General features: G+C 39.0%; 1 protein-coding gene across 1 annotated transcript; it reads right to left on the bottom strand.

Moving 5' to 3' along the window:
- Positions 1 to 6562: 6562 nt before the first annotated feature.
- On the bottom strand, positions 6563 to 10319 carry LOC103440369 (purple acid phosphatase-like). The gene is made up of 8 exons (XM_008379041.4): positions 9719 to 10319; positions 9284 to 9481; positions 9014 to 9125; positions 8453 to 8682; positions 8107 to 8245; positions 7443 to 7663; positions 7003 to 7124; positions 6563 to 6905 (listed from the first exon to the last, which is right to left on the bottom strand). The coding sequence occupies exons 1-8, from the start codon at positions 9911 to 9913 to the stop codon at positions 6710 to 6712; spliced, it is 1413 nt and encodes a 470-aa protein (XP_008377263.3). The 5' UTR covers positions 9914 to 10319; the 3' UTR covers positions 6563 to 6709.
- Between the last annotated feature and the right edge of the window lie 6246 nt (positions 10320 to 16565).

The following is a 16565-nucleotide window of genomic DNA, read 5'->3' as shown; positions in this document are numbered from 1 at the left end:
GTCTTGCGATCTTTTGGTACGGCCAATCGGTCTCAGACACAGAAAACTAACAATCAAAGGAACAGTGCAGGAGAAAGAAAAGGAAAGAGTAAAGGAATTCGAAAAAGAAGGAGACAGATTTCATTCATCATGCCCTTACTGGGTACATTACATTTATTTATATCTCAACTGAAAGGGAAACCTTATCTCCAAAGCAGGCTGGGCCTGAGCAAACATAGTTGTAGGCTACAAGTATGGGCTGAACGAAGAGCTAATAGGCCCTCCAACAATGTGGTCCTAACAACTCCTCCCCCCCGCTAGAAAAAAAGGCCTGTCCTCAGGCTTGGAAGTTAGGATAATGAGTGATGATGTCGTTGGCGACTTCCCAGGTAGCATCTTCGATGGGAAGTCCGGTCCATTTGATGAGCCATTTGGTAACTGCTGCATTCTTTCTCTTGAACATGCCTCTATCGAGTATTTGGTCAGGTTGCCATTAGAGAAGCCTAGTAGAATTAATCGGCGGAAGAGTCAGGTTTGGGTGAATGTTGTCACCAATCTTTTTCTTGAGAAAGGAGATGTGGAAAATCGGATGTATCTTGGAAGTGCTGTGGAGGTTGAGTTTGTACGCCACAGTGTTGATACGCTCCTGTATTTGGAATAGGCCATAGAACTTAGGTGCAAGCTTGTTGGATTGGCGCTGGGAAACCGATTGTTGGCGATATGGTTGCAGCTTGAGGAAGACCCAATCACCCACCATGAATTCACGCTCTGTTAGGCCCTTGTCATAGATTTGTTTCATGCGATTCTGAGCAAGGTGTAAGTTAGCCCGTAAAAGGTGGAGTAATCCATCGCGGTCCTGTAAAGCCACATCAACAGAGTGCACGGCAATGGTTCCTGAGAGGTAAGTGTGAATGGTCGGAGGGGGAACCCCGTACAGGGCTTGGAAGGGGGACATCTTGATGGCTGCCTGTAAAGTGGTGTTGTACCACCATTCGGCCCAGGGAAGAAGAGATGACCACTTGGATGGTTTATCTGTCGAAAAACAACGGAGGTAATGTTCGAGAGTTTTATTGAGAGCTTTCGATTGACCATCCGATTGGGGGTGATATGCAGAGCTATGACATAGTTTGTTACCTTGGTGCTTGAAGAATTCTTGCCAAAAGTGACTGAGAAATGTTGGGTCTTGGTCGGACACGATGGACTTGGGCATGCCATGTAGACGGAAGATCTCCTTGATAAATATTTTGGCAATGGAAGCTGAGGTATATGGATGTTTGAGTGGGACAAAATGACTGTATTTGGTGAAATGATCGACGACCACCGATATTGCCGTGTACCCATTTGAAGATGGCAGCCCTTTAACAAAATCCATGACAATGTCTTGCCAGATGCCATTTGGGATAGGAAGTGGTTGTAAGAGACCCGATGGATGTATTGTCTCATATTTTTGGCGTTGACATTCTTGGCAATGGGTGACAAAGGTTTTGACGTCTTTGCGGATGCCGGGCCAAATGAAGTTTCTTGAGATTCTGTTGTAAGTCCGAAGAAAACCAGACTGGCCTCTGTTTAAAGTGGAGTGAAACTCCTCCAGTAATTTGGGACGCCACTGTGAAGATGAGGGCACGAAGACTCAACCTTTGTAGTGGAGGATGTCATTAAGAATGAAGATGCCGCTGATAGTTGTGTCTGGTGATTTAAGTAACGCAGGCCATATACGTATGACTTGGGAATCTGTGGTATAAAATTGCTTGAACTCAGGGATGCAATAAAAAATACGAGAAGAAATGCCCATAAGTGGCACAACTATTCTTTGCGTGAAAGAGCATATGGAATTGTATTTTGAGAGCCTTGCCGAAATTCCACTAAATAATTGTAGCCAAGGAGTTTGACCAGCCATTTTTGTTGTTGAGGTGTAGTGATACGCTACTCAAGAAAATATTTGATTGGTTTGTGGTCTGTGACGATTCGAAAGTGGTGTCCCAATAGATATGGTCTCCAATGCTGAACTGCAAAAACAATGGCTAACATCTCTTTGTCGTATGTGGAAAAAGCAAGGTTGCGGCCTGATAAAGCCTTGCTAAGGTAAGCAATGAGATGTCCGTCCTGGGTTAACACGGTGCCGAGGCCCACACCTGAAGCATCTGTTTCGACTACGAACTATTTGTTGAAGTCAGGAAGGGCAAGAATTGGAGTGGATGCCAAAGCCTGCTTGAGCTTGGTGAAGGATGCAATAAAGTCGGGAGTCCATTCAAAGTTGCCGTGCTGGAGCATGGTGGTAATTGGTTTAGCTATCAAACCGTAGTGCTTGACAAACTTTCGATAATAACCTGTGAATCCCAAGAATCCCTGAAGGCTTTTGATTGATGTCAGTTGGGGCCAGTCATTGATTGCCTGGATTTTTGAAGCATCAACTGATACACCATTGCCCGAAATGGAATGTCCCAAATAATCTATTTGGTGTTGGCCAAAAGAGAATTTGCTGAGCTTCACTTTTAGGTTGTTGGTGGAAAGAACTTGAAAAACAGTCTCTAAATGGTAGAGGTGAGTATTCAAAGATGGGCTATATACCAATATATCATCAAAAAATACTAAGACAAACTTACGCAAGTACGGACGAAAAATGGAGTTCATAAGAGCTTGAAAAGTAAAAGGAGCATTAGACAAACCAAAAGGCATTACCAAGAATTCGAAGTGACCGTCATGTGTACGAAAGGCAGTCTTAGCTATGTCCTCTATGCACATGCGGATTTGGTGGTAACTGGAACGGAGGTCGAGTTTGGAGAAAATGCAAGCACCGTGTAATTCATCCAAGAGTTCATCCACTACCGGAATTGGGAAACGATCCTTGATGGTAGCAGCGTTAAGATCTCTATAATTGATGCAAAGGCGCCATGACTCATCTTTCAAACTCATCTTTCTTTTTTACCAAGAGGAATGGGGAAGAAAATAGGCTGTTGCTGTTGTGAATGACACTGGAGGAGAGGAGTTCTTGCACTTGCCTTTCAATTTTTGCCTTCTGTGAATGAGGGTATCGATATGGTCGTACATTGATAGGTGGTGTATCTGGGAACAATGGGATCTTGTGGTTGACTTGTTTGGGTGGTGAGAGATCGTGAGGGAGGGAAAAAAGGTGTTTGTATTGAGATAAGAGGGAAAGAATTGCAGGGTGGGTATTAGAGGTGGGGAAAACGGTGTGTCGGTGGGGAAATTGGGTTGGGGGGGTGGATTATTATCGGATGAGGGAGTTGGGTGGAGTGGCACGGGTGAAAAGTTTGTTGGGCTATATGGAGGGTGTAAGTGTGGCCTTGTGTTGTGAAAAGCATTGTTTTGTTCTTAAAATGCCAACCGATAAAGCCTAGGGATTCTAGCCACTCGGCTCCCAACACTAAATCGTATCCCGGGATTGTGAGTAGAGAAAGGAACTCACGAGAGTATAATCCTGCAAGGTTACGACCATATTGTGAACTCGCATGGTGGTGGTGACCTTTTTGTGAGAAGCCGTGGTGAAAGGTATGGGGTTAATATGTTTAATTTCCAACCCTAATTGCTATGCAATATCGATGCTTAAAAGGTTGCAGGCAGACCCTGAGTTAATGAGAACTGTGATTTGTTTGGAGTCGATAGAGCTATGTAGGCACATAGGCTGACCAAATCCAAGGTTCGGGATTGAGAAAAGCTCGAGCATATGACAAGAGGGATCAATGGGGTTATCCTCCTCGGGATTACAATCATGAAATTCAGGGGAATCATCCTTGGGGGTGTCAATGTCTAACAAGACTATCATTGGATGTTTGCATTTGTGGCCAGGGGCATAAGGCTCGGAGTAGTGAAAGCATTCTTTCTTTCGAATTTTATCTTTGACTTCTATTGGGTTTAAACGTTTGAAAGGTTGTGTGGGGTGGTGGGGGTGTTGGGGAGGGGTTGTGGTAAGAGGTGTCGTGGTAGAAATGGGTGGTCTCGAGAAGGATGGGGATTGGAAAGAACGAGAGAAAGGAGGACGTATATAACGTTTGGATTGGTTTTTGGTCTCAAATATTTTGGCTGGCTTTTGGGCTTGGTGGAAAGAGTCGGGTTCGAGAGCTAGGACATCGTGACAGATGTTGTCTCGTAATCCCTCAAGGAACACATGTTTCAATTGATTTTCTGTCCAATCAATCACCCTACAGGACAGTTTGGTGAATTCCACGATGTAGTCATCTACGGTGCCTTTTTGTTGAATGTGAGTAAGCTGAGATTCAATGTTTGCTTGATCGTCACCCCCAAAACGTTGAAGCAAAAGGTCAACAAAGAGACTCCAATTATCTCGACCATACCGTTGTTCAAACCCTTGCATCCAAATCGATGAATCGACCCCAAAGTTACAGGCTGCCACCAAAACCCATTGATTTGGGGGAACCTTATAATAATCCAAGTATCGCTCGGCCATGGCCAGCCACCCATAAGGGTCATCTCCATTAAAACGTGGTAACTCCATTTTGATTGTTCTAAAGTGAGAGGGTTGGGGATGGGGGTTGGGTGTGATGTGTAGTTGAGTGTGGGGAGAAAATGGAGCGGATGAGGGCAAGGGGTGGGGTGGATAGGTAAGAGGAGAAAGAGGGTTGGGGGAAATGAAAGATGAATGTGGGTGTTAGAAAGAATGGGGTAGAAGGGTGGGGATAGTAGAAGGAGGGGTGGGTGCGACATTGAAGGAGTGGGAAAATGATGAAATTGGGGTGGATGGGTGTGGAGAAAAATTTGAAGAAGCCTGGTACGGGTGAGAGGAAATGGGCCTCGGTGTGATGGTATGAGGGGATGTAATGGGCCGGGTTAAAGGGATGGAAGAGGGAAGTGGGGTCAAAACGAGTGGGTGGGAAAACCCTAAATCCATGTAGGATATAGTCGGTGGAGGAAAGAGGGATCGGAAAGATGGGTTTAAAAGATGGTGCGGGAAAGGGTAGGGTGGTTGTCAATGGTGTTGTGGTGGTTGGAGGTACTGGGAGGGCGGATTTAAGGGAGCGTAGTTTGTCCAACAGCAAGGATTGGAAAGCTGTGAACTGGGAGGTGATGGTGTGTTGAAAAGCTACATTTGAATCTTTCATTTGGTCGAGAGATTGTTGGAAGGATGTTTGCTGGTTTTCCAAAGCTGAGACGGAATCAGAGATGTTGTCGACCTGGGTGCGGAGGTGGTCATTGCGAACGTCATACGCCGCTGCAACGGCGTCAGGATCAGAACTGGGGGAAGGGGTGGTTTTGCCCATCGAAGGGCTCTGATACCAATTGGTACGGCCAATCGGTCTCAGACACATAAAACTAAAAATCAAAGGAACAATGCAGGAGAAAGAAAATGAAAGAGTAAAGGAATTCGAAAAAGAAGGAGACATATTTCATTCATCATGCCTTCACTGGGTACATTACATTTATTTATATCTCAACTGAAAGGGAAACCCTATCTCCAAAGCAGGCTGGGCTTGAGCAAACATAGTTGTGGGCTACAAGTATGGGCTGAACGAAGAGCTAATAGGCCCTCCAACAATGTGGTCCTAACATCTTTTCAGGTGTCTTCCCCTTGATCATGTCTGCCACTGTCTGACACCTCAGATCAAGCCGGCCCTTCATGTTGAGATAGTTTGCAGCCAATATTAAGTCAAAGAGAGTGTTCTGGTCGATCTTCATCATGAACTCATCGATCTCCATCAGCAGCAGCCCCCTCGTCTTCACGTTGCTTCCTGCAGTACTCGATGACCTTCGCCAGGATGACGCTCGCCATGTTGACAGAGGTATGGCATTGTCGGAGATCAATTCCTTTATTGTTTCCCATATTAGTTTGGTAAATCTAAGAAATAGTCATACTTGGTATAGCAAACTATTTTTATGGTCATCTTTTTTTCTCCATGAATATGAATGACCTTGTTCGTTTATTTATCTCAACTTTTTTCATATGTAATCTTATATAGTGTGAACATCACACCATCATGTGATGTTATTAATCCATTTATATTTCATCGCTTACATTTACTTCCATGCCTAAATGTTAAGGGTGCTTGTTGCCGCTAGTAATTTAGCGTCTTTTCCTACGCCAAGCAAGAGCTATTAGAGTATAGTTTGAAACTGACCTGAGTAATTAGAATATAGTATAATATATAAATTAGTACCATCATGTATTTATGTGGCTTGTAAGTTGTAACATAAAAAAATTTCTCTTTCAACCGATATGTAAATGGTGTAAAAGGGGCTTGAAATATAATAATACGTTTTTTTAAGGGAAAAAGTTTTACTAGTTGAGTTTGAAATATCTAGGTTCGTTTAACAATCATGTCATTTTTAGTTTTTAGTTTTTATGTTTGAGATATGAGAAAACTACGAGGAAAAGAGGAATGAATAAGGGGATGAATTAAACTAAGAGAACGATTGAAAACAGAATCTAAAATAGTTTTTGGTTTTTAGTAGTCTTTGTTTTTTCACCTTTGTGAAATTACTTTCTTTCATTTAAGGTTGTAAATCACACTAGCTTTTTGTCTTGTGCTGTTCTGATGGGTTTAGAACCTTCTCTTTCTAATAATGTAGCAAAATTTGTATGCTGTTATTGTTCAAAAGCCTATCAAAATGACACAGAATTATGAGATTCAAATTTCAACTTCAAGCATGTATCCAAAACATAAGGTTGAAGAAAGTATTGAATCTTCTATTTGATAATACATTTGGGAATTTATTCAAAAGAACAATAAGAGAATGTTTATTTGCTTCTCTGTTATTATTCAGCAGTTGTGGAATCATCTACAGGGTGATAGAATCTATTGAAAAACCACATAGAATCTGCTTTTACTGCATATCCATCTTGATTACGGTGCCAACTATAGTAGGCATGGGTTCGATTCTTGATGTCTAAAGTAGCATGACCAAAACTGGCCTCTCTATAAGCTGAGTAATCTGGCTGTGGTTCTGTCATACTGCAACACAAAAAGAAATGGTTCGCAGATTAAGCATGTTCACAAATAGAAAGACGATTGTCATGCAACAATATATCAAGCATACTGATATACTTACTTTGTCGCTAAGCCTTCAAGATTTCCTCCATCACCAATCGTAATGTACACTGGTGCATATTGATCTTTCACAGGTTTGCAAATGCCATTTACGATGTTGTATGCAACATTGGATACACGTTCCTGTGTTGTACAGAAATCAGTTATTTAGTACTGACATATTGAATCATCACTGTGAACGGAGGTTAGTAGAAGGTTGTATTAGTGACAGAAATTTCTGCAGTATACTTGTCCTTAAATGGATTTCCTATATTTTATCGAAAGATTAAAATGTTTGATAAAGATGATGTTTCATTGAATTTAAAACTTCGTTGTACAAACTAAAAATAGAGAGTAGTGACAAATGTTTTAGGTATAATCTCCAGTTCTATGCAGATATCACCACGTCAAGTAATTGAGAAACTAAACTCGTTAATACAGACATGTATATCAAGAACTTACAGATCGTTCATATGCATGGACATGACCAGCAAATACCACGTCGACTTTGTACTTCACAAACCATGGCTCATACATCACTCTCATGGTTTCTCCTTCCATATAGTGATAGTTGTAGCTGTTGTACCATGGAGAATGCATTAAAACAATCAACCATGGTGTTTCACTCCTATTAACCTTCGGTAGTTCCTCCTCGAGCCATTTGTACTGAGGGGTGTATTTACCTTAAAATAAGAGAATGATGCGTTAAATGAAATTGTTCTAGAACTCAATTTAACAAACTTTGTACAGATGGCCTCACTAGCTCTCTGGAGATCATCTATTTAGTGTAACGGATGGTTTTGGAAGCATAATTCTATCGTTTGAAATACAGCGAGTCACTACAATTTATCACTAGGTTATATTTGCAAATTTGAGCAACAGTACTGATATTCAAAACGATTTACATGGTGTCCTTTTTAGAGATGAATTAACTTTGATTTACGGGACATATAACATGGTGCAAAAGAGGAGTCTTATGAGTTCATCTATTTATCTCATTACGACAATTATAAAAACTATACAGCTAACTTTTCAAGCTTTTCATTTTTCTGCGACATATGTGCAGTGTCTTTTAAATGTATTGAGAGAAAACCCTATGTGTGTGTGTGTGTATGCCCATTCTTACCATATGCCGAATAAGAAGACAAGACTATGATGTATGCCGAAGCTCTCTTGATCGAATACCAAAAGGGGGAAGTACTCCCAGATGCTTTATAGGGGACATGATACCGGTGACTGTAAGGCTTAAAAGGTTTGGTTTCACCCTGCAACAAAAGTGCCAATCATCTTTAGAAAATTACTTCACGCGATGACTATTTTTGGGACTTGTATAATTTATAAACAACATGACAGCAAAGTATCAATACACTAAATAACAAACTGGCAAAAACAGATGATCTTATCTAAGCGCGAGAAATGACAAATAATACAATCAATTTCCAGAGAAACCTAACGAGTTATGAGAGGCTTACGATTTCTGGGGCAAAATCGATTTCATGGTTTCCTGCAGTCCATATCCAAGGTTGATAAGCAACACTTCTCTCGACGAATCTTCCCCAAGTATCCCACCTGACATTGTCATGATTTGGGTAGTTATCTGCATAAGAGAGGTCCCCAACAAACAATACTGCTTGTCCTTTCTGCGGGTTTAACTCGTAATGAGTAAGCGTCTTATTTGAATCATAGCTCTGTCCCAGATCCCCTGCAAATGATATTAGATATAAGCAAATAGACCAGAGCCCAGGAATTTACATCGCAAAACACTGACAGTTGAGCCTCGTCATTATTCAGTTCCCGAGTTAAGGCACTCTCTTTCAATTTACGAAGTTGCACATAAACAGGAGTACAAGTTTTATAAGATAAAGAATTATAATTTGGTTTCCCATCTTTCGAGATGTATGGTGGCTCATTGCAACAACCCCTAGCTAGTCAATAGCATACAATTTTCTTTCAATCACACTCCCAAAATCTGAACCAAATCTAAGTAGCTACGTCACTTTATGATGCATCCTATTCTGATAGGAAACACTCACCTATGAGTCCAAATGTGTAAGAGGTGTCCGGACCAACTTCAGGAGGAGTTATAAACCAGAACTGCCGCTCGGTATGGCCAATTCCAATCACATAGTAGTATTTGGTATTGAACTGCACAAGAATATATATCATCAGATCATAATACAAGTTGCAAGTTATACTTATCAATTCAATCGGCAAATTCCGAAACCTGGGTATATCTTACATGGAGTGTCCACATCCTATAGAATTTGAAGTAAAAAGAAACCTCAAGGCATATCAAAACTTACCATTAAATTTCTGACAGTGGTGTGGTGAATGTAACCGGAAGTGTAATTGTAGAATTTATAGGTTGTAATTTTGCCCTCGGCCTTGTTTTTCTTGCTGTTTGCACTCCAGTAAAGCACACTACTGGAACCGGGTTCATCCACAGTAACCCATGAAACGATCACTGCCTTTCCCAGTTGGTCTCCTTGTGTTATATGAACCTTAAGTCAAAAGGGCACACATTTCATACAACTACTTAAAGTTTAGTAAGTCCAAGTACATAAACAATGTATAAATTAATGAAAGACACAAATTAAACAAGAAAGGCATAAAGAAATAACTAAATTTAACAAAGCTCTTCCATGGCAGGTATTTTAAATTGAGCTACCATTGACTAAAAGCCTCATAATTCTAGAGAGAGAGAGAGAGAGAGAGAGAGAGAGAGAGAGAGATCATACTTGTTGCGGTGCATTATAGCCAGGAGGGACTTTGAAGACATCACTGTCAAGAGGCATGTCCATAGTCTTCTCAACTTTCCTCACAAAACTACTTGTTTTGCCTCCATTGCACACCACTCCAAAGCTCAAGACCAAACCCAGCACTACAACAGCGGCTGCTGCTGCCCTTGAAGAAGCTAAATCCAGCACACCCATCTTGCTCAGATTAGCAGAGGACCCTCAAACCCCACAAACCCACATGTACCCTTTTGAGCATACGACCGACATTTGGTCTATATATATATATATATATACAATTCAATAATTATTTGCTAATATAGAAAACATTATTATCATAAAATGAGGGGAATATCCATAGCTCTATGCGGATAACAAAGATTGCAGGTCAACTGTTGAAAGCTTAAGGCAAGTTGGGTTTTCCCTGGATTTCACTTCTAGCAATTGCGTGTTGCTCCGGGGAATTTATGGAAAATCAATTTTTGGGGGAAATAAAACGTTGACTAGGGAGAATACGGAGAGAGAAGAGAGGAGGTAAAAAACAAAGATAAAATACTATGTGCTTGGTTTCACAGACGGACAAGGATTGTCTGCCCTCCTAGCTGTGGTGCCCTTCCATGCCCTCCTATTTTGTGCCGTCATGTTTAAGCCACGTCAATATTTTATATTAATTTTTTAAAGAGATAATAAGATAAAAAATAATAAAAATATAAAATATTAACGTGGCTTAACCGTGACCGCACAAAATAAGAAGGCATGGAAGGACACCACAACTAGGAGGGCAGACAATTCAAGTCCTTCACAGACAAGTTCTTTGTCATTGTTGGACAAGTACGCAAAAGAATCTGGACAAGTGAGTCATGTACACACTACCGTTCACACGGCGGAACTAGTAAAATATAGCTGTTGGATGTTTACTGAAGGGCCCAGGAATTAAATCGGTAGATCTGAACACTAGAAAGTCATGCATACTATACGTTATTACATCTCATACCAAAGTTGACAATTAAACTTTTCACTTGTCTCATGAGTATAGAACAATCATTCTAAGAAAAAACGTCACTAATACGCATTAGATGCAATGTTATTAAGAAAAGGTTCTCTCCCCTCTTTTCTTCTATTCCCTTCCATCCCTTCTCCTATTTGAATGCTCAAGATTTCATCTTGTAGAGAGAGAAGAAGGAAAAAAAAAAACAGTGAGAGGAGAGGAGGGAAAAATGGAGGGGAGAGAATTCCCATCTATGTATTAAATAGGCAGAAAGGAGAGAACCTTTTGCTAAGAATATTCAATGAGTGCAAAAACATGGATTTCTCGATACAAATTGTTTATTGAGATGGTAGAACATGGGAATCTTTACATTTGCAAAAAGGTCCCCTTATATTGGGATGTCTTACACCTGTAGGGAGTAAATGGTATGAGTTACAGTCGTCATCCAATTTACTATTTCATCATCCTAAAACTATCCCATTAAAGTCTTTAATTGATGATGCCAAAGTCAATTATGGTTGTATGCTTCTTTGCTTCTTCATGCACTTCTGTATGTGGCATTCACACCAGATTTCACCACTCCTCCATAGATGGCCACATATCAATATTGGTTGTCTTTTTAAAACCTTGTTACGAAAAAAACCAATGAGAAAATCGAAGTAAAGAAGAAGGGGTACAACTTTGCTTGGATCATTGATATAGTGTTGAGTGCGCTTTTGTTATCTCATTAAAATCTTGCTAAAAAAACCCCAGTGGGAAAAATCCTAGTAGATGGAAAAAAAAAAAAAAACAACACGCATGTGTTATGGATGCTCATTTTGATGAGTATCTCCCCTTGATGTCTACAATCTTCAATTTGATTGATTGCTAAGTTGGCATAATTTGATACAGTGTACTAGCTTCTAGAATGCACTAGGGCCATGAGATTGCAATATTCTCATAAGTGAACAAATCTAGTTTATGAGCGGGCTTTATACGGATCAGAGAGAAAACCAAGATTTGCACATCCAACCAAAGTCTGGTTATGTATGAGTTTTTCGAAGTAGAGTAGGCCTATGTCCCCCAAAGATATCGTAGAACATCTTGGATTTCCTTCCAATGTTGAATTGTTGGGAGCATAGCTATGTCTTGTTAACGAGTTGACTGAAAAAACTATATCTGGTCTAATACATTGTGCTAAATACAATAAACAACTTGTTGATGCACAAAATCGATGAGACTAACGTAAAGTGTCAAGTTCGTGACCTTTGCTCGGTTACTTCGATCACTTAGTGATGATAATATATAAAGAGATAGAGATAGTGAAGCAAATACAAGATGTATGTGGTTCACCCTACGTATGGCTACGTCCACAAAGTAGATGAGTTCTCATTAATAATGAAGGGTTTACACAAATACATAAGTTTAAGCATAATCATCATTAGTGGGTTCTAATGACTAGTTTAAGTACAATAACGAATTATGGATTAATTGTAGGAGAATGATCTTTTTTTATAGTTGAGGAGAGTCTCTAGCTTTTGTCCGTGGTTGATGTGGGACTCTATAAGCTTTATTATGGCGCTGACATGTGTCGTGCTGTGATTGACTTCCTGGTTGGAGGGAAACTCTTGCGTTTTGACATGGGTGCCTCAACATGAACCCGTCAGTGGGTCCTTTGGTCAAGTATGGTACAAACAGTGCTCCCTAAGTTCCCGAGTGAGGAAAACTTCTCGGTTGGGGCTTTGCAAAATCCAAGTCACTGAGTAATCATAAAATTTCTAAGTACCAAAGTGTAGTAGCATATAATAGGAGTCCCCTAAATCTCCGGACGAGGAGAGTTGCCGGATGAGGTGCCTCAATCTTCTTGAGTTGTTGAATAAAAGATTTCGCAAATTCTTTTCTCCTCCTCTTGTACATTGCAACCCAAGTACCTTTGTTATTATGCCCACATGCCTTTGTTGCTGGTTGAAAATGAGTAGCCTAACACTTGGGCCCAGATTAATTGACTATGGACATGCTTTAGGCTGTTATTTCATATTTGTTTCTTGGGCCTAGCTTTCATGCTACATTTTTTGCATTTTTGTTTTTGTTTTTGTTTTTTGTTTGTTTGTTTTTTGTTTGAGGTTCAAAGGACACTAGCCTGAAAGGGGCAGGGAAAACTGTTGCAAAAACAGCAGGGAAGGCTGCTTTGCCTTCCAAGATGCAGTAAGTTCAAGGCTTGCTATGATTTTGGGTTGAAGGTTGCAGAGGGAGTCACTGTGGGTGGGAAGGGTTTTGTGGTTGATGATTGATAAGTGGAATTGTAGCTTGCTGCTCTAATAGGTGTTAGATGTACCCTTAAGTTATATACAAGGACTGACTCAATATCAATCTAACCACTAACCTGTAGAAGACATCGTCTCAGGAACTAAGGGAATGAACTAAAGTTCTTCTGCAACTTTGCATTAACCGAAAACAAGGCTCACTCAATGTGGCTAAGTATTTCTGTAAACTTGCATATTTAAAGAGAGTGCAGGGACCTCAATTATATACTGTATGCGATGGTCTTCGATTAGGAGTCCTCCCATCAAGAAAACCTTATCAAAGATAAACCTTATCATCGAAAATCACTTATGCATAAATCAGCTAGAAGCGTTCTAGTTTATCAAAGAATGTTTATGACTTGAATATCAAAGTAATACAACTCCTGAAAAGTCTACCACATGTGTCAATCCCAATCTCATTGTCGTTCCAAAAGTCTTTATACAAATCATAAAAGTGTTTGCTCTCAAATAGACTTACATTGTCCCACTAGAGCAAATACTTTGTAAAGTTGTATAATAATACTTGAGTTGGAAAGAATCTGTATTGGCCATGAGATTATTCGACACTTCTTAGTTTACTAGTCTTTGTCATTGTTAAGCATTTCATTACACTAAAGATTACCGTCCCCATAATTACTTACAGTAAAGCTTATCAACACATAAAACTCCAACAAGATATATGACATGTAAGACACAACTGAACATGTATTAAATATGTCAAACATTTGGTCCCATTTAGAATCGAAAACGATTCATGTGTTTCTATATGAAGCCCTCAGGTTGTCTAACACTTTATAATGAATAAAAACATAAAACAGCATGCAAAAACACATTCATGCATTATCATAGCTAGCTGCTGAACTCTTTAAGGGAACCTGAACAACCTTTCAACATTGTTCTTTATTAGCTAAGAAAACTTCATCATTAATACTCAAAACTAACTTCACCATTAATACTCAAAACTTATCCTTCAAAAACTACTAGTAAATATGAAAATAACATAAAAATTAAACATGTTGCATGGCTCCCACTAATTCGCTGCATCAAAATCAGCCAAGACTTCCATGCCAGTGACATGCTTCTTGAAAACAATGGTGGGAACTACTTTATTTAACGGATCAACAATCATGAATCCAGTCTCCAAATACCAGTCATCACCTTATCTCAAGCAATGAGATACTTTATATCCAAGTTCCTTGTTGCATTAGACCTCTTGTTATTCTTAGTAAAGAATATAGCTGCATTATTATCACAGAAAATCTGTATAGGTCTTAATATAGAATCGATGACTTAAAGTCCAAGTATGAATTCTTCAACCAAATAGCTTGATTCACTGTTTCACAGACTGATAAATATTCTGCAACCATTGTTGATGCTGCCGCAATTCCTTATTTCACACTTTTCCAGGGAATTACACCACATGCCATTAAGAAAACATAACTTGTAGTCGATTTCATATCATTTGGACAACCTGCAAAATCTAAATCACTGTATCCTTCCAAAACCAAACTCTCGATTCTTCTATACACCAACATATGATCCTTGGTTCTCTGAAGGTATCTCAAAACCCTTTTGGTAGCATTCCAATGAGCTTCTCCAGCATTGAATTGAAACTTCCCGAGCACAGAAATGGTAAAGGCCAAGTCAGGCCTCGTGCACACCTGTGCATACATTAAACTTCCCACCAAAGATGCGTATAATTTGTCTTCCATAACCTTCATCTCTAAATCTGTTTGTGGGCATTGCAGTTTACTCAATTTATCACCCTTTGATATAGGTATTTCAGTAGTTCCACACGATGACATGTTAAACCTTTTTAACACTTTCTCTATATATGCTCTTTGTGACAATCCCAGCAAGCCTCTCCTTCTATCCCTTTTGATCTCAATGCCCAAAACATAAGTCGTTTCGCCTAAGTCCTTCATTTCAAAGTGCTTTTGCAAAAAGGTTTTTGTGTCATCCAACAAACTATGACTATTCGTGGCAAGCAATATATCATCCACATAGAGAACTAGGATGATAAAATTGCTCCTACTGAACCTTAGATAGATGCAATTGTCTAAAGGGTTCTCGGTGAAGCCATGTTTTTTCACAATTCTATGAAATTTCAAGTACCATTGTCGTGATGCTTGCTTCAAATCATATAAAGATTTGTTAAGTTTGCACACTAGGTTTCTTCCTTCTCCCTTCTTGAAACTTTCTGGTTGTCGCACGTAAATACACTCTTCCAAGTCCCCATTCAAGAACGTTGTTTTTACGTCCATTTGATGTAAAATCAAATCAAAATGAGCCACCATAGACATTATAACCCCACAAAAGTCTCGACCTTCAAAAACAGCATATATTAATGGAATTGGCTTTCCCTAGGTAGTTGATTTGGAGGAAGCTTTCAACAATTGCTAAGAGAACAAAGTAGTAAAGATTAATGCAGAGATTAGGAGTCTTAACTTGTTTTGTTTTGCATTTTAAATAATTACTAGTTATCCTTCGATGGATGGATGCTACTTTTATCTTTTCTGTAGTCATTAACCAAGAGGAGCTTATAATAATGAATCAAGATTTATCTAAAAAATTAGTTTACTAGTTTTTTTTTTTTGTGGTCTTCTTTTTCTCTCCACGTAGGAATAGGAATAATGTTGTTTGTTTATTTTTCTCTAACTTTGCCATGTGTAATCTTATGTAGTGTGAATATCACATTGTCGCATGATGTTATTAATCCATTTATAGTTCGTCGTTTACATTTGTTTCTGTATCTAAACACTAAGGGTGCTTGTTGCCGCTAGTAATTTAGCATCTTTCCCTATGCTAGGCTGGAGCTACAATTATTATTATTATTATTATGTTTTTTTTATTTGAATAAACGATATTATCACAGTGAGCTACAATAATGTGGTTCAAATTCATCTTTTAGAAGATAACCCAATACCTCTCACTTACTAGTGAAGAGGAATACCACTAGATTGTAGTACTAAGTGGAATGCTAGATATATAATTAGAGACAATTTGAAACGGATCTGGGTAATTAGAATGTAGTAAAATATTTAATTAATAACATCACATGTTTATGTGGCTTGTAAGTTGTAACATAAAAAATTTCTCTTTCAACCGATATGTAAATGTTGTAAAAGGGTTTTGAAAAATAATACGTTTTTAAGGGAAAAATTACTAGTCGAGTCTAAAGATGTTTAGGCCTGTTTAACAATCATTTTGTTTTAATTTTTAATTTTTGTATTTGAGATATGAGAAAACTATATGAGGAAAAAGAGGAATGAATAAGGGGAGAATGAAACTAAAAGAATGAATAAAATCAGAATCTAAAATCGTTCTTCGTTTATAGTAGTGTTTGTTTTTCACTTTTGTCAAATAACCCTCTTTCATTTAAGATTGTAAATCATACTAACTTTTTGTCTTGCTGTTCTGATGGGTTTAGAACCTTCTCTTTCAATAATGTAGCAAAATTTATATTTTGTTATTGTTCAAAAGCCTATCAAAACGACACAGAATTATGAGATTCAAATTTCAACTTTAAGCATTTATACAAAACATAAGGCTGAAGAAAGTATTGATCTTTTATTTGCTA

Source organism: Malus domestica, chromosome 05, assembly GCF_042453785.1.
Source record: "Malus domestica chromosome 05, GDT2T_hap1".
Taxonomy (NCBI): Eukaryota; Viridiplantae; Streptophyta; class Magnoliopsida; order Rosales; family Rosaceae; genus Malus; species Malus domestica.
This window is presented reverse-complemented; position numbering and strand designations above follow the sequence as displayed.

Bases quoted from the DNA above. Each gene is read 5' to 3' on its own strand.
- LOC103440369 (XM_008379041.4), bottom strand. From the start codon at position 9,913: ATGGGTGTGCTGGATTTAGCTTCTTCAAGGGCAGCAGCAGCCGCTGTT. The intron at 8,683-9,013 runs GTGAGTGTTTCC...TATCATTTGCAG, and splicing joins TTACACATTTGGACTCATAG to GGGATCTGGGACAGAGCTAT. The intron at 7,664-8,106 runs GTAAGAATGGGC...TCTTATTTTAAG, and splicing joins GTCTTCTTATTCGGCATATG to GTAAATACACCCCTCAGTAC.